The sequence below is a fragment of the Pygoscelis adeliae genome, unplaced genomic scaffold (assembly GCF_000699105.1).
Source record: "Pygoscelis adeliae isolate BGI_AS28 unplaced genomic scaffold, ASM69910v1 Scaffold18, whole genome shotgun sequence".
In the NCBI taxonomy this organism is placed as follows: domain Eukaryota; kingdom Metazoa; phylum Chordata; class Aves; order Sphenisciformes; family Spheniscidae; genus Pygoscelis; species Pygoscelis adeliae.
Genome location: NW_008825558.1, coordinates 2300516 through 2319514, shown reverse-complemented (window position 1 = coordinate 2319514; position 18999 = coordinate 2300516). Strand labels below are relative to the sequence as shown.

The window sequence follows — 18999 nt, the reverse complement described above, 5'->3', positions numbered from 1 at the left end:
CATATGGTTTTATCCATGTTGTCTCTGCCACAGGAGGATACTGGGATTGGCAAGTCCGGATTTACATTACTGTTTTCCTCTTCAGGCTGACTACAAACTTGATGCTAATCAATCCTGCGTAATACTGACCAAGTGAATACAGCACACTTTGTTTAAAAAACCATACCCAAGACAAGTTCTTACAATGTATTTTTTGCAGTATTTCTACACAAACATAAATAACACATTTGCTTCCTTAGACTGCAGACTGTTTTTATGATGAATATTCCCCTATCATGTCATCTCTGCCAGTAAGAATTAGCTCCTTGGAAGTTAACTAACTCCTGTATCCAAAAAACGTAACACTGAGTTCTCCAGAAGAAATTCTGGAGACAAACTCTTAAGAGGAGATCTATAATAATGGTTAGACTTTTGATTCATTACCACCTTATAATTCCAGAAGTATTTGTGGAGACTTGTTAAATCCAAACTTTTTCAGACTAAAAGAAACAACCCCGCAGCTGCTGTCTTTTGCCAACATCAGAAGTCAGTCTTCCATTCCAGTACTGGTTCCATATTACTTACAAAAATGGAGTTCAATTTCTTCTTTAGAAGATAAAGTTGTCTTAAATAGTAGTGGTAATAGGCCTTGAAAACACTAAAGATGACTATTTCTGCAGACACACCTTACTGAAGTGTATATTTCCATTTTATGGAATATATAAACATTTGAATGCCCCAAACTGCATATTTTAACCCTAGAGCTGACCACAGTGACTTTTTTTACATTAAAAATAGCCTGTATATTCTTTATACTTACAAACTGCAAAGACTTAAGCAGAGAAAGGGAGGTATAGTTGTTACAGAGCAAACAAGAACTGTGGATGATGTTGGTTCAATTCCTGCTCTGCCGTAAACATCTTACGTAATCACGAACAAGTCACCAAGGCCCAGATTCTCATGTGATGGGGAGATAGTAAACGACAATGATTTCAGTCTGCTTCCTACCTGTAAAACACAGTGAGCAGCAGAGACACTGTGAGAGTGTGTATATAAAAGTGAGAGATACCCCAGTAGTGTGGTGATACATACAGACCAGATGAACACCTAAAATGGATGGACGTGTACCTAGTTTGCTCCGTCAGTAAAGATGCCTCCAACAGTAAAGGTATCTATAGTAGGAAAATACAATTCAAAGAAAAAAAGCTCTCATTTAAAGAAAAATCAATGCCCCAAATCAGAAAACAGAAATACACTCGGGGGATCAGGAAATGCCATTCCTATAGCAAAAAACAGCCACGGTATACTTGGCACTTGAACTCTCTGTTGAAATGTGCTTTTTAATTGTGACTATGAATGAGAGCTGTGTAGTTTTATTAGGAAGCATCTGTTACAGGCAATGATAAACTCATGTCAGAACATGGATGCTCCCAAGCAGACAACAAAGCAAATGCTTAGCTATAGCAACAATAGCTAATATCAACTACAGTAGTAGTTTCAGCTACTGTGTAGTTCAGATGAGGTCTAAATTAGGTCTTTCACTCTTTCACCTAAACAATTTGTTGCACATGCGTATCTGAGTTCTGCTAGAAATATACTGCTCTCATTCATATACATACTGTTATTAACAGAGACTATTAGCAATATTAATAAATACTACATTTCTGTTTATCTTTTACATAACATAATTACCTAATTACATGAAATGCCATGTCAGATATTCTCCTCAAGGAAAACTGATTTAAATACAATGTGCTTAAGATTGAATCGCAGTGAAGTATAATTGAATGCTACATAAATGCTACATAAAACCATATATTCTATTTCAAGTTACTTGTTTTTGTCAACATAAAAGGGAAAAATACACCATGAAATTATTATCAAAGCAAGTTTTTTTAGGTGCTAAATTAGAAAGTTGTAGCACCTCAGTGTAATACTTTGGTTATGGAAGAGTTTAAGAAACCAAGCACCAAGAGAATGCATTGCCATGAATTATTAGTATCACAGCAGATAGTTTAACGTGAGGTTTTCTGGCAGGAGACAACTTTTATCGTGAGCTGCAGTCTTGAAACAGTCCATGAAAGTTACATGACCTGCAGACATATGTGACTCATGCCATGCATCACCCTATAAATACAGTACCTCATTTGCTCAGAAAGCTATATTCTACTCAAATAAAACATTTCTTGTCACCTTTGTCTTCTATTCCCTGCCCCACGAGTTGTATACAACATTAGCACTTAATACTGATCATTCTTCTTTTGGAATAGTTATGTACCAGTTGTGCATATAATAATTTGTAATAAAAGTTATTGCTATCTTTTATAAGCGATTATATATAGTTATTGAAGAGATTACATTTAGTCATTTCTTGTCATAAGAGAAGGTTGTTCCTGAATGATATTATCCCACATTCAGCAGAAGGTTGTCTCAGTCTGTGTAATAGGATAAATAGCATTTTACTCAGTCTCAGTGTTCAAATCTTTCTCTGGTATAAACATTCCATGCAGGTCCAGATGCATTTCTACATCTACTGTGGCTCGGCCCAATTCTTTGAAAGTTTTAGCATCCAAGACAAGTAAGAAGGGTGCTTTCTTTGGATCAGACATCACAACACAGGTCAGAACAATGCCTGTGACATACAAATGAAGAATTAGAAACACATACTAGTTACACCAAGCAGAAAAGATAACACCATCAGGAAACAATTCTTGTTTCCTATAGATTTTAGGGCACAAACTGGAAGTGCTTACTAGGTCAAGAAGTCTACTGAGAGTGCTAAAGAACTAACAAATGCTTCTTTTCTGTGCTTTTTTCTGGTCTGCCTGCAGTTCATTGGGAAGGAAAAAAGCAAACGAACACTGAATTGTGTGCCTCGCAGTTTTGGGACTCATCCTTTCAGCTACTTGCCATTTGCCTTTACAAGGAGTCACCTGAGAACAGATCTGGATCGAGATTACAGGGATACTTGCAGTGCCACTTCATGTTCTCATCTGTAACAACGCTGACTTCCCACAGCTTCAGCTGCTCCAAACTTGATAAATCCAGCTCCGAGTGGCTCTCTGGAAAGTCCTAAGCATTGGTTTTATTGTTTATGGCTACCTTGGGACATTACACAAGTTGATTTTGGTCTGTTATTTCTTTGGGTTTTTGTCTGCAGGAGTAAAATGGCTGGTGCTAATTTTAATCTCACAGTGGAAGCATCAACCCAGCTTTCTTTACTAAGAACAATGAAACTTGTAGGATTTAATGCAAAACTCATGTAACCCCAGCTTTCAGAATGTTGTCATTATTTTACCATCATCCTCTTCTCTTGCATCAGGGCTGGGAACGAAAATGGGCTCAGATGGCCAGCAATGGTCCTCTTCCCAGTGGAGCATTTCCTTTGTCTGGATATTAAATTTTATAATCTAAATTGTTGTGACCAGAAAAGAAAAATGTCAGTGACCCAGACAGTGGTTTATTCCAAAGGCACAAAGTGAACAGACTGCTGGCATGGGGAACCAATGCTAAGAGTTAAGGAGCAACAAGGCATGTGTCATCACAAGAAGGAAACACCTGGAAAATGTTAAACTTTGGAGTCACATTTAGTGGCTGCATAATGACACAATGTTCTTTTCGTTTCATTTCATTAGATTACAATTGCACCTTTCATTTATGGGCTTTAAGTATTTTACAAATACTAACAGATCATGAGACTGTTAGTATAAATATAACCTTCACTGTAAATAATGCCCTCACTAGACAGACGAAGAGTCCAAGGCCCAGAACATTTAAGTTCTTGTGCCAAATCACTGCGATTCTGTAGTAAAGCAGGAAACAGGATTTAAACCTTCCGTTTTCTAATCCTGTGAATTATTTTCCTTTTATTGTGACCTCAATATTTCTCAAGGCCTTCTATTGTTAAGTATCTGCCAGAACAAAGGCTATTAATAGTGATGTGTAAAGATTAAACCAATGGGGCAAGAATTCCACACAGATACCGGTATTTACCGAAGGAACAGAGTACAGATTTTCTTCTCATTAATGGGTCGTGCCTGACCAAACCAATCGCCAGTGGAGATGCATGGCATTTTCAGTTCAATTCTATTAAGGCCTTTTCTCTGCCCATACAGATGCAGCTATATTCTTTTGCCTTTTGACCTTTAGTGGAAAAATATGTTTACACAAAAATGAAACTATTCAAATTACTGGAGGAAGAGTTTGAAAGAATTCTCCCTTCTAACCAAGATGACAGCAATTCCGCTGACAGCCTTTACCTAAGGATTATACATGGTTGTTGTTGTGCCTGCATTCATCAAAGAGCAACTGATGTGAAAAAAAAAAATCTTCTAACAGCATTTTTTATTATATTTAAGTCAAGCAAGGATTATCTATACTGGAAATCACAAACTTGCAGATTTGTTTGAGCTACTGTCAGATGTGCTGCAATAAATTTTCTTGCATCATGCAGAAATACAGCTTTATTTTGTAATCAGTTGTGGTAATTATATACAAGAACCAACAGTGAACTCAATTTGCGCTGCCTTTTAGTCACAGAACAAGAATTATAAAGAGTGAGTTTGTCTGTACAATACTCTTACCTTCAAGTATTAATACTTTTCATCTTAATCTATTTGTACTCTAGGCTGAGAAGTTGGCATCATGCATAAACAAACGAAGCATTTGCTACCCTCTAATACAGAAATAGCTAGCAAAAGATAAAGCTTTCTGAAAAATTAGGTATTGTTTTAATATTTTTGATTGATTAGATACTGTTGTAATAACTTATTTCTTTAGTTAGGTTTCCTAAAGGGAAAAGATGTTACAGATGTATGTCTGCCTAGTACTTCTTTTTCCTAATCTCTCCTTTGTAGCTCTTGGCACATTACAGAAGTTCAGCCCAATTTAGCAGAAAAGTGAGGGTCTCACTAACTATTGTATTCAAGAGACTTTGTGGAAATATAAAGCTGGATAAAGAAGCCTGAGTTTATTAATACTTTATGAGGGAAATGGTACAACCTTTATAAGAATTTAGGCATTTCACGTTTCTTTGCATGTGAATGACCCACCAATGGGAAAAGTTTTGACAGAAACACATACACTATTGAATACTCGAGAGTCCAATCTCAAGTCACATCTGTAAGAAAGCATCTCTTCTGCTGCCTATGGAATGACGTGGTTTTGACAGCTGATAATAATGTTCCAGATTTTCAACTAGTAAAATGAAGATACATTGTTTCCATAGTTTGGCCCAGTGAGGCTCTTTTAATCATACAAGTAAGCTAACATATATGTCCAACTTTTCATCTCCCTGCTTTCAAGTGCTGAAGTTTATGAACATAGTACCCAACTGCAATGTCGTCATTTAGAAGCTTTAACTTGATGTTGAAAAAGAGTTCAGTTTCTGGCCTCAGAATCACGCATTTTGTATTTGCATGTATGAATGCAGATTAGGTTATATTTTGGGCCAAACTAGTAAAGCATGGTCTACTTATGACTGCTTAAATTTGATTTGTGTTCTATAAATACAGTTTCTGACTTTGTAAATGTTAATTATACCTTTGTAGGAACTGGACTCCACCGGACTTCCGTTGCAAAGACGTACTTGCATTTTTTGCCATTATAGTCGTAGTTGATGCGAGGCAGTTCTATCCCTGGGTAAAATAAAGTTCAAGACTTAGGAACAAGAGAAGAAAAATAACTCAAATGTACATTTACATATGCCAATCTTCAGGAAGTTTTGCCCTGTGAAAAACCTTGACAGTATTTAAAACAGGCGTTGCATAGATTTTGTATGTCTGAATTTCTAAAAAGCTGAAGATGGATATTAACACAACATAATTAAGCCAGGGTTGTTAGTTCAAACATGACAATTCTTCATTCTTAGGGATTCATTATACTGGAACTTATGAGCGGAGGGGGTTGTTTGTTTTTTTGTTTTTTTCTTCATAAATACATGAGATGTGAACATCTGAGATATAATTGGAGGCTACCATTCTAAGAAATTACTTTCACTTTAGGTAAATACATACTCATTACATATTCCTGTTATTATCCCCTGAAAAAAGTTTAAAAGGCAATCTTTATAAAATACAGCAATAACTGAAGTTACTATTTATAACAGACCTATTTAACTAAAATTGCTCTTGTAACAGGTAGCTTTGCAAGCCATATTAAGAGTTGTAAGATCAGACCTGGGATCCTATATTAATATAAAACTGATGTAACTTCAGACATTTAAAGGGTTTCACTCTTGATAAATATATATCTGAGAGGTTCAGGGTCATATATTACTGGATAGACCCAGAGGAGGGAAGTAAAGCAGCGAAAGGTATTGTCAATATCTACACTAAACATATTAATTAAAAGTTTTGTTTCTCTTAGCTTTATAAAGATCTTACATATATGAACAGCTATTAGGCATTATTAGAATGCACCTACGTGTGTGTAAGAGAACATATTTGAGATTTGTGTAATGGATATGTCTCACCTTCACATAGTATTTCAGGTTGGCAATAGATGCTGCCATCTTTCTCTTTTATAGCAGTTGCAGTAGATGGAAGTGTGACTAAATTAGAACCTACTTCGGCATCCTGAAAGAGACATAAGTTGAAAAAGTAACGTGTCTCTAAGAACATGCTTCTAATTTAGATCTTTCATTAGGTTTGATATTAATATAGACTATTTTGGGATTAAACAAATAATCCAGTTTCAAGAAGTTCCTTCTTATGGTGTTTATCCTGTAACATTAGATTCTGACCTTTTCATTAAAAATCTTGTTATACTCAGGGGATTTTAATGTATCATAGAGTAATCATTTTGAATCACACTGAGCCTTTAGAAAGGCTTAGATGGACATGGCTATGTTCCAGAAGCACAATAAATGGATTACATAGTTTGTGAATTTAATTAATGAAGATGGGTTTCAAGGAATTAGGTATCAAATTCCCACTAAAAGTCACCAAGGTTAGTTTTTTTGCACCTGTTATAGATCAAGTGCAAAAATAGGTGTAATGCACTCTTGTTTTTAATACACTATTGCTGAATTCTTAAGATTGCAGGGTAGTTTGGATAGCTGGTATGATCCAACACAACCTTTGTCATTGCTGCATAACTGTTTTTGAGACAGGAACAAAGCAGCAAGATTCTAGGATGTAGAAAGAAAAAGTATTATCCATTCCAAATGTATCAGGCTGAAACTTGCCCAAGTTGCTGGGCAGTATAAAATCTTCCCTACAAACAATGATGTAAAACTACGTTTTAAATTAAACTGAAAGATAAAATCTTTCCTCTTCCTGGTAAATCTCACACTTAAATGAAATCTTCTAATTTTATTAAAACCATTGCAACAGTTGGGAGCATGCATATATTATATATAAGCTTCCAGTAAAGCGGAAGAAACAGATGATTGTGCAAAACCTCATGCATGCCCTTCCAGTCAACAGCCAAGTTGATATATCTGCTCGTATTTGGTAGCATTTTACAAATAATCTCACTGGTAAGGAAATTATGTATGCTCAATAGCCCTGTTCTCCACAATGCATGGTATCAGAACCTAGATCCATGTAACTGTATGTCCGGCTGCTCATTGCCATTTGTCACAATACATACACAAAACAAAACTCCTCCACACTTTGTGTATATGTTACCTTTAAAGAATCAGAAATTTGCACATAAGGGCTGGCAACTAATAATTAATTCACCCATTATTCACACTGATGTATTTTAAATTACTGATCAAAGAACAGATTAAAAAGCCATTTTCTTTCTACCTTGTCATACTGCAGAGGAACAACAAATCGTTTGAAAGTTGGTAGGGAGGTAAGTTTGTTGCTCTCTTCAAAGTCTTTATTCAGGTTTTTTAAGTAGAACATATCATATAAGCTATTGTCTGTATAGGCAATAATATCAAAAATAATGTGACCATCCTCTTCATAAGCGTTTATATGGTGAAAAAGCACCATAGCATCAGTATAAAACTTGGTGGATACTTCTTTTTTAGTCTTCTTGTCTACAAAGTGAAACCAAGTCTGAAAGACAGGAAACATTATTTAAAACCATTAATGATCAGCAAATAGTTACTGTTTTCTAATGATAGCCATCAACATTCTAATGTATTGTCTGATTCTACTGAAGCATATTTAGGATTTGCTGCTAGAAGACAAGAGGTTCCAACCTGAAGACCAAAAAATGCAGGAGGAAAATGAGTGTGGAAGTGCTTTAAACTCATTTTACTGTTGCAAATTACTATTTGGGCTAGGCTGAGGATTGAAGTTTTCTGGTAAACCCTGGAAAATCCCCTGCTCTATTTTTAAGTTAAATAAATCTGCCTTAGTCCAGAGTCTTAGTGCTCTGTGCTGGTGCCCTCTACCCCAGCATGCCCCACTTATTGATGGCCAGAGCATGTGGAAATAAGGTCCTCAGAAAACAGTTTTTTTCCTCAGTTGCCACAGTGAAAGACTCTCTTTTCGTTGGATGCAGGCTTTTCCACCGGTCTGGCTCTCCTATCTGATGCAATGGATCTAGAGCAGATCTCGTCCACAATATACAGTATTTTGTTTGCGCCAGGAGCAATTGTATATGTCAGGGATGCTAGTGCGGTTTTGAATTTCTCTGCTAGCACACAGTATTTCTAACAACGCCAAACTATCCTCTTTCTCAAGCCCTTCAGCATCAGATATTTATTTGTGAAATTTCTGGAGATGGGAGATAATATTCAAAGAAATAAAACTTCTAAAAAAAGTGTGCAACATGAAAGTCAAGGGTTGAAAAGCAATGAGGGATTACTGGAGTTAATGAACCAGATGAAAAACAGAACAGTGTGGAAGAGGTCACCGGCCTGGATGACTCCATTGCTCAGCATTAGGAAAAATACCTTATCTTCCTTATGATAGGCAAGGCAGGAAGCCCAGTTCACATGTCGGATGTAAGCAGTTGCCATTTTGACAATATCCAGTTTGAATGGCTGCTCTATGAAGACAATGTAATTTTCTGTGATTCCAAAGCTATGGCAATAGCTTGGGTGGAGCAGAGAGCGAGAAGGGATGGAGCATACCACTTCCAGATGTTTAAAACAAGATTTCTTCTTTTCTTTTTCTGAACATAAATGATAAAAAATAGAATTATATTTATAATAAATTCCAATCCAATCTTGTGCTTGGATTTCTTTCATGTATAAAGTAGAAAAGAACAGGTTCCTCTCAGGTTTATTTGCATTTTCCTGTTAAAGTGGTTTGTTTCCTCCTGCAGAATTAACATAGAAGTTTGCATCTGAGTGAAGCAATGCAGTAATATCACAATGCCAGATCCATTTAGACAGAGCCCCTTCGTCTTGGTATTTGATTCCACTGATTACTGTCTTCAGAAGTTCCAGCATGGAAGAGAAAGGTGTTCAATTAAATCGGCAGCTTTACAAGGGGGTTCAAATGCCCCCATGTTATCAAACTTCTAAGGAGACGTTCCTGTTTGATCTATACTGACTTTGTTTGAGCCCCAGCTAGAAATTACAAACTTATCTTTCAGCTGTGGAAGGCCTCTTGATTGTTCAACCAAGAGGACAGACATCACATTAGCAGCTGATTTTAAACAACACCACAAAAAAAAATATTGTCTTGAGGGAAAAAGAGCAAGTGATTTGCTCTGTGAACAAAGGACAGTGTTTCAGCAAGGCCTAGTGTAGGCCAGGTTAGAGAGGAATTAACTCTATATTAGATATTATTTGGTATTACGCTTCCCTGTAGTCATAGTATCAGCATTTTAAGAGCATTTTCATTTATGAAGCAAATTAAAATTTACAACTTCAAATTATATATACTGCCCTATAGATAAAATTGTTTCTTTTCATTCTCCCTCTACCCATCAGAATACAGGGAATGGAAATTCTTCTAAAAGAGTTAGTTCACTATAGTAACATTCAAAGTAGAATTCTTCTAAAAGCGAATTCTTCTGAAAGCAAGGTTCTTCATACTGAAATACCCTGTTTACACAGTATTCAAGATGAACCTTTGTAATAGCACAAGTTAAAATTAAGAAAATGAACGCCATTGGTTTCTAGAAGAGCTTTATCACCACCCCTTAACCTCAGAAGGAAAGAAATTGCTAACAAGTTTCTAGAAAATACTGATAAAAGACATATCTTACCTGGCACAGAGGGAGGAATCTTAAATAGAATGTATTTTGTCTTCCCTTTATCAACTATTGAAGTACCCATGTTGAGAGTATTTCCAGCACTGTCATAGTGCGGGTGAGAAGTTGCCATATTTACAGCTACGTATTTGCTGTAGTCAACCTGGAAAATGATACAATAGGAGATTTTAGAGATGTGTCAGAGAATTAAAATTGATCTCAGCTAACACCACAAATCCACCAGCTTTTTAGCACTGGTAGCCTTTTTTTGGTACCCCATTTTCAAAAGGCCTTGAAATTTAAACAGTTAAGCCAAATGACTTATGTAGGTACTCAAATGATTTCCTAATTCAAGGCCAAAACAAGTTACAGAATCTGAGTTACATTCACCTCTCCCTTGCAGCCATGTAACACAATGGGAGGATTGGCTAAAGAAGTTACTCTGCAAATGCCCATTTCATCCTGAAAGTAGTTTATTTAACAGGGCTATGCGTCTAGCAATCTTCTGGAGCAAAAAGATTTCTATTTGATTTAAAACTTGGAAATTGTACTCAAACTGTACTGCATGCTAGAAAAAAACTCACTGTATATTTCAATATGTCATTGAATCATTTCAGTGATTTCATTTTAATAATTAAGTAATATCTTGCATAAGGTACTTGAAAAGTAGTCATATAACTGACCTACTGAATTGTTAATTATGTAAATCACTTGATAACTACAGATGCATAATAATGGAAGTCATCCAAAATAATCATGCCATAAGCATGATATGTGGTATTATTCCTGCAGCCGTGCTAGATTATGTACAATGGCTCAAAGCCAAGCTTTTCCCAAACAATTTGGGATTTAATTTTGAACTCATGAGTTCTTAAAAGATCTGATATCTTCACTATTTCACTTAACCATGATTTCAAAAGTAAGGGAATAGTAGAAGAAGAAAAGTATCTTTCCGGTTTTGTATTCTGCACATGTTAAAGGATCCTTATGAGTCAGCCTGAAACTTTATTGATGAGCAGATGAGGAACCAGAACGACAGACAGTCATCCGTACCTTCTGTAATGTCTCCAGAGTCTGCGGATTAATTTTCCTGATGAAGTTAGTCTCACTGGTAGCATAAAAATCATCGCCAGTTTTCATAATGTTGATCAGGCAGTTGTCTGTGAACTCAGGAATGGTGTGAGACAAATACGAGAATGCCCTGTACAGAGGGAAATTCTGTGTCGGTTCATTAGAGCAGCAGAAGCTGTACTAGTTTTTACCCTGTGCAAAGCAGAAGTCACCCCAGCAGTGCGGGCTGTGCACAGCAGCAGGGTCACGGAGCTGGGTCTGTCTCTCCCCTGCTGTGCCCTCTTCTGTCCGCTCCCACACTGCCTCGGTGGAAAGGGTCGAAAAGCAGAGGAGATGGGCTTCTTCAACGCCCTTGGCCTGGGCGAGGGTTAAGGATATGCATGCAACTGTTTTTCCATACACAAATGGGCGTCCAGCTCCAGTCCTGCTGTCAGCTGTAACATATGCACTGGTTTATCAGGATGGGCTAATTACACGCTCTCCTGTGCATACCTTGTGAGAATTTGGCCTAACAGTTTCTACCTAAAAGCTGGTACGTTTTTCAGGGTATGCCTTCATAAAATAGATGGATCCATATACTCCCTGATGGAATATTTTTGTTCCTGGTGTTATCCCATATCACAATTATGATTTCAAAGAAGATCCAACTTCACATGTGGGCTCGACAGTTTTCCTTCTTAGTGTAGGATTTTATCATATTCACTTGAAGCCACGACAAATTTGCTTATATCCCTTTCAAACTTAAAATGCCAGTGTTACCCTATGTGCTGGAAGAGGGAAGAAAAGCACCTTATCTCAGGGTAACAACTTAAAACATATCAACTATTTTGCAATAACTACCCATGCATGTGCTCTTACCAAATATCACGTTCAAGGTCATTAGAGGTAGTTCAGCCAGGAAGAAGAGATGGGTAAGCTACTTGCATTTGTCAGGGAATATTCACAGCCAATTTTACAAGACAGGTGATAACATGATGGCTTACACCTTGCCTCTTATATACAGCCTATCATCCTTTCTAATGGCATGAAAGCAGCTATTGCACTGATCCCAAGTGGTTCTGATTTGGAACATAAGATTATCTCAGGCCTGTGGGTGCAGTCCTTCAAAGCACTGCACGTGACTCAAGAAACAATGGAAATTTTTCATCACTTTCTTTTTTTTGTAAGTGGTCTTTAATCCAGAAGTTTTTCTGATTTTTTTGAAGTGATCGATGCTTTTCTTCTTTTTATTGAATAAACTTTGCATTAATTCCTCCCCCATCTCTTCATCTTTTCCTTTCTTGCTGCTTCTCCCCTCACAGTGTATCATTTTTATAAACTTCCGCGAAACACTTGAAAAAGAAAATGTTTTTTCAAAATTACAACAAAATCTACTTCCAATAGTGAATGAAACAGCCAATATTGCTGATAAAATGAATTTAAAATATTTGCCTTAGAATAACCCATAGAAAGTACAATGCTGGATATGTCTCTTGGCCTTTTCAGTATTTAGCAATTGTAAATTTACAAAACAAATTTTGTATTTGTAGATATGTGTCAAGGGGAAACAGAAAGACATCTGTGCTGGAGAAAGAAGTAGATAGAAGAATCTTGTTGGAAAAAGCATTGCTTACTTGGCAAATAAGTTTTTGCATGGATCTGGATAAGCCATAGTTCCAAACTCAGACACCACGATTCGGTTTGCTTCTATGTTGCAGTTGTATGTGTCACTTCGGAGATACTTACTTCTGTAGTAAACTTCGCCTGACAAAGGCCAAACAGGTTTCAATCACACTTCATATGGAGTTCTTTAGAAAATTAGCATAGGTGAAGTCAGAGAAGGAGTTTCTCAAGCAAATGTCCTTTAGCTAAGAAAAGTTTGCAGTGAAACCAACAATGCGCCTAACTCCCTGTTTTAGAAGGCTTTTTCAGCTCTCTAAGGAACCCAGGACTGTTCTTGTGGCTGCTGAGGTTGGTAACAATTGTTTAGCTTCCTTGATTACCAACACATTTGGACAATACTGGAGGACTAGGGAGAGGAAAGGAGGGGTTTGGATAAACTCTTCCAGTAAACCAAAACAATCTGTGTAAAAATGATTAATTATGCATCAATGTGTGGGTGGTGATAAATATCCTGTACTGGCAAAATTTAGTTATAAGAGAGTAACAAATTGCTTGAAGGAATCAACGTCTATCCTGACCAATTTAATGGACCGCTATACTTGAACTAACTGAGCTCTGTTTGCTTTAGGTAAGTAAAATATACTGGCAATTTAAAAAACACTGGTCATTTCTTTATAGGTTATTTTGTTAAGGATGTAGAGCTGGGCAGGCAAGGAGATCCTGCAGTTGCATTAAATGCCTCTGATCACAGATATGGAAACTAAAAAGTAAACACTAGGAATGGAGGATGACAGGAGTAAAACCCAGTTCTTTTACAGACACATACTTTTTGCAGCAAGGATCTAGGTGTAAAACATCCTGCCTCACACTGCAAAACAGCTGAACTGATAAAAAATGCTTTAACTGAAAACAAAAAATGAAATTGCTTTGGGTAGAGGAGCTGCCTGTTTTCCCTCCATAAGGATGACAAGTAGGAGGGCTGCTTGTAGGGGTGTCAAGTACACATAAGTGACGTTTGATTTGTGAAGTGATGTAGCAGCCCAGTTTCTCTCCTGGCAACTGTTACAGCTGCAGCCAAATCCCAAAGGGGAAAAGTTAGTCTTCCCTGAAACTAGGTTGTTCATCCACATCAGAAAAACCTCCAGATATTACAGTACTTTTGGTCGATCCAGTTTGAAACAAGGGAGGTTTTCTTGCTCTGGGTGGAAGGCAAAGGCTGCCCTGCCGTGACCCGCTCAGAGCTGGTTGCAGGCTATCCTGCAGTGCAGACAATACTGAACTTCGGCACTCCAGAAAAAAGGACAATATGGTCTATCTCTGATAACAGCCCTGCAGAGATACCGCTGCTGTGGAGAGCGACATGTAAGTTTATGTTTGGAGAGACTTTTCCCAAAGCGGTTATCACCTCACCACACCTGCCACTCTGCAGAGGAAACCTGCAACATTCTAATCAAACTCGAAACAAAATTAGCAACATAAGGCACCGAGATTTGGGTTGCTGAGCTTTTTTTAATCTGATGTGCAACAACTTACCGTTTTTAAATGTAAAGCTATGCAGCAGAGCCAAGCCATCAAACCAGTGGTTGTACTTAGTGTCCCCTATTGTGTGCATCCCTGGGCCATTTCGGAGAAGTATCCCTTGCAACCAAGCGGGCAACTGACCTGTGAACAAAAAGGAGATACCAGTATCCATTCACTTAGGTGAGGGGCATGTTACAGGACAGTTTTCCTAAGGGCATAGGCTTCATATAGGCAGACAGACTGTGGGTGTGTCAAGGTTTGTAATAGCATATAATTATGTTGGAGTTTGGGTTAACTAAAATATGATCTGCTCAGAAATGTGGTGCTAGTAATATTCTGCATGAATATTGCTATACAAGATTACTGCAAGAAGATGAGATTGCTGGAATGTAATTTGCTAAATATCAGGAAGTAAATAAAGTTGGACCTTTCTTTCCTGCACTCAGATTTTAAAGTGATACATTTAAACCCTTTTACTCATGCCAGGAAAAGCTAGAGCTTATCAGAAATAGACATATTTTATAGGTTATATGACTTGCATTGGCCTTCAGTACATCAAGTTAAAATTCAGGCTAAATGAATTCCAGTAAAAATTTCATTAATTAAATTACGCAGCATAATGTAGTGTCATTTTGGGAGTGCTTTTGTGACACTAGTCATAATGTTGACGTTTTGAACACAAATAAAGGGTAGGAATATTATACTGAAAATATACAATTACTGCTGAGGTTTGAATAAGAAATGTTCCTCATCAAATCCCTGCAAGAAGTACATTATCCACCATTTGACACACAGAATAACAACAATTAAAGAATGCCATTAGGGTTAAAGAGCTGAACAAAAGTATATCAGATATTAAATTAAAAGCTTCACTCGCTTCTTTGTGTGTATGCCTCCTGAGGGAACATTTAAGATCACATACTACTTTTCCACACAATTCCTGCACTGAACATTGTCTCTGCATAAAAAACTGTTCAGAACTTTTAATTCTCCTTATCATTTAGTTTGTGACCCTATGTCAAATATATTGACAAACTTTCTTATTAATAGTCCCTTTACAACAGATAGAAATGTCCTTCCATGGAAATAGTTGATTTTGTCAAAGCTGATGCAGTTGCAGAGAGTAACAATTGTTTTGCTGTAAGACCTTCTGAGATTCTAAAGGGACTTTGGCCACTTTCTAGGATAATATTTCCTGAATTTTGACCTTTTAAGGTAAGGGAGACAAGGGCGTTTGCCATTTCTTCAAACAAATGACATTAAGGGCACAAGGAAAAACCATCCAAATGCAAAGGAAGGTTATGGAGTAAATGTCAGCTTTACCTAAAATATATTCTCAGTCAGGATAACCAACTAATATTGTATGCCACAATACTCACACAACTTCATTAGGGTTACAGTTCTGGAATACATGAAGAAGATAAAAAATTGTTGACACAATGGATGGACTAATAATAATAATAATAATTATTATTATTATTATTATATTCTAGAATAGCCTTGAAAACCAAACCTTACTTGCCTTTCTAATGCAAGAAGTTCCAAAGCAATAATTATAGTACTTTTTTGTATAAGATGAACAAGGTTTAACCCTTAATACAGATAATTGCACAAAACTTGAGTAACTAAAAGTAGTTGGTGAGAAGACAGTGAGGAAATCACAAGTTAGCAAAAGAAAAGAATCCTTCAGAAAGAATAAGATTATGATCTTAAGAAAGTATATATTCAAAAGAGATACATAATTTTTGTTTGGCTGACTACTGAACATTAATTGCTGAAGAAGTTTAGTCTGCTTATATGCCTAAAATACAAGCGTTTCTCTTCTTGCCACTTCCCTTTCTACAGTTTTCTGTTATTTGGCAATAGAAGACTGTAGGCTCTGCTATTTCTGCAATACTATGGGCAGTTGCAGCGTAGTGAGTGTAGTCTGCTCTGCTCCTACCCTCCTGCCAACGCCATTTATGATCGCAAATCTGTACAACGAGCATGGGCTGCAACAAACCTTATGCTAACACTGCGCTGGGGCTGACTGCATGTGGTCTTGCTGCAACCAGTCCTGCTTTCCCTGCAGTGAAAATGTAATACTTCTGCTGCATGTGAGGTCTTGTGGGATTTTGATCCAATAAAACTATCTTCTGCTTTGGGGCCCATCATTCAAGAAAAGCAGATATTTCTGCAATTCAGTGAACAACTTGCAATTCCTAGGGCTAAATTTTTGTTTAGAGATTATTTCTCTATATCAGAATAAAGGTGCTCAAAAAGTTCCAGGACAGGCCAATAAAATAATTTTTCTGGAAGAGATAAACAGGGAAAACAGGGGATCTTCTTTTTAAGGCACTGTGGACTTGATGCAGCTTCTGAAACTTCCGGTGTAATTTGGTGCAACTTCTGGCATAATTCCAGTATGAAAAGCAATGGAGCAAAGGGTCATCTAGTGAGGTTTTCAGATTAAAACCTTTTGTCTTAGTGGGAATTAAGAATTTCTGTAAATCACACTGGGTACCAATCAGCATCCTAAAGTGCTTAAACAGTTTTAAAAACCTGGACCTTGTATCTTTTTTGCTTCAGACTTTTATCTGAAGTGGAAATAATGATACTTCTCTGTACCACATGAGGACACAAAAGTGACACAGTAAAGTCTCCAAATATTTGGAAGTTTATTAACTGTCATAGCAACAGAGTCTCATACAATCACATGGTTGTACAGTGTTTAGGAGAGCACGGGTTAAATTGTGGCTGACGTTAGAAGTACGGGGTCATATTTAGAGTGTCCATATTGAGTAACAAGGAGCCAAAATATTGGCAGAGCTCAGGGCTAGTGAAGTATTTAAAGAGGTCAAAGTTCTCTTTAGTTTTCATGATTTTCATGATACTGAATCATCATTACCAATGAAGGAATATTTTGTATACATAATTTTATTTACTGAAATATGCAGTCTTTGTTCAAATAAACCATTCCATAATACAGATCAGGTCTGATAAATGGTTTGTTTGCAAACACTTCAAATGTTTCAATAATAAGTTTTTATCTTGAGCAAAAGAAATTGAAAGGCATAAAACCACCGCAAATTATAACAAAGCACTTTGTCTGACTTGAAACAAAATCTTTTCCAATTCAGCCACCAAACTGAACAACAACAACAAAGTCACACAAGTTTTAATTGTCATCTTTTTAAGTGTTGTACTTGGGAAGTGACTTTAAAATTGGTATTAGATGCCTGCCATTTCTTGGACTACGTATTACAAACAATGCAGCATATATTTACTAAATAGGGGTCCTCAGCAACAAAATTCTCCTGTAGCTGTAGCAAAAAACTCTTCTGTAAAGTAAAAAAAGCAGTAAAAATAATAGATTGATCAAGTGGTCATCCCTAGAGAGCCACTTTAAACTATCTCGCTGAAGGATACTCTGCAGTTTTTACTGGATTAACTTCCGAACCCTCTTTTTAACGGTACCTGGTGGCATCCATTACTGCTGCTTTTCTACTTAGAAACACTATTGTTGAAGAGTCCCAGTTTTAGTGACTCTCTCCCGGAGGCAAGGAAAAGTGTGAGCAGACAGAGGGAGGGTAGGGAAGGGTTACAGAGAGGAGAAACCAAAAGCCTGAGCAGAGCCGTGGGGGAGGGGGTGTCCCCAGATTAAATCCCAAGACTTTGTCCCTCCGTGCCAACTTCAGTGAATCTTGTTCAAACAGACTTCCTGGAAAAGTACACAGAAATGCCCATGAAGTGAGAAAAATCTCACAGTCGGGCCACAAATATTATCTGAGATCAGTCCTTTAAACAAAATTCACTTAGTTTCTTGCTTTCTCAGTTTCCCTTTTCAGTGTTGTCTTGGGTGAACAAGTGTTTCAGTGTTTACGCATTCGAAAACACTAAAGTAACCGGCACGTACTGGAACAGATTTTCTATCACTTACCTTGCACCTCAGCTTTTATGGGCTCTGGATGTTCTTCTTTATTTCTGCCAAATATCGTATCCATCTCTCATGTAATAAACAGTTTCTGTGTCCTCTACCCAGCTGCTCCTGCAGCCGTAGCGGTCCCCTCCTGTCTGGGCTAAGAACAGATCTTCCCTGTTACATATAAAGATAAGGTCAAAGTGCAACGCGAGCTAGTGGCTGGTGGCTTATAGACTGACAATTTATAATAGCTGATCTTTAATCCCTAGCACATACACTATAATTCTTGCACATTCTCATTAAAATTAACTCTTTCACTGGTTCAAAGGAGGAGTAAGAAAAATGTAACTCGCCTGTTTGCTCCTTATGAACCTACCTGAAGCAGCCAGGCACACCCAGGGAGTCAGGTAGAATGACTCCGAAACATCACCTTCAGCATTTCAGATAAAATGTTAGACACTGCGTAGGGGTGCTTGCCCCATTCAGCAGGTAGGGAGAGAAAAAGAAAAGAAATCTCTACCCACTTCTGAATTTGGCTCTTTGGGAGTGCCAAACATTTCAGAGCAGGATGTCGTTCTTTTCTTTCCATTCTGTGAAATGTAAACTGGGCTATTCTATTAATTAACCAAGTATCATCACTGAAGAGTCATGTGCTGTATTTCTTTATGTACTAGCTGTTCCAGAGTGAACTGAGTGGCACATCTTTGAATTAAACATCTTCTCACAAATAATCTCTATAACATATTCTCCCGTATGTGACCTGAATCCACCCCGTGAAAAGTATGGCAGGAATCGTTAAAAATAAGGGGGATTTTTAA

The 18999-nt window shown here is 37.2% G+C and overlaps 1 protein-coding gene across 1 annotated transcript; it reads right to left on the bottom strand.

The window, feature by feature from the left end:
• Positions 1 to 2438: 2438 nt before the first annotated feature.
• BCO1 (beta-carotene oxygenase 1) lies at positions 2439 to 18263 on the bottom strand. The gene is made up of 11 exons (XM_009332297.1): positions 18200 to 18263; positions 14293 to 14421; positions 12771 to 12900; positions 11140 to 11287; positions 10102 to 10249; positions 8837 to 9057; positions 7734 to 7991; positions 6452 to 6554; positions 5521 to 5615; positions 3278 to 3389; positions 2439 to 2611 (listed from the first exon to the last, which is right to left on the bottom strand). The coding sequence occupies exons 1-11, from the start codon at positions 18261 to 18263 to the stop codon at positions 2439 to 2441; spliced, it is 1581 nt and encodes a 526-aa protein (XP_009330572.1).
• Positions 18264 to 18999: the final 736 nt, after the last annotated feature.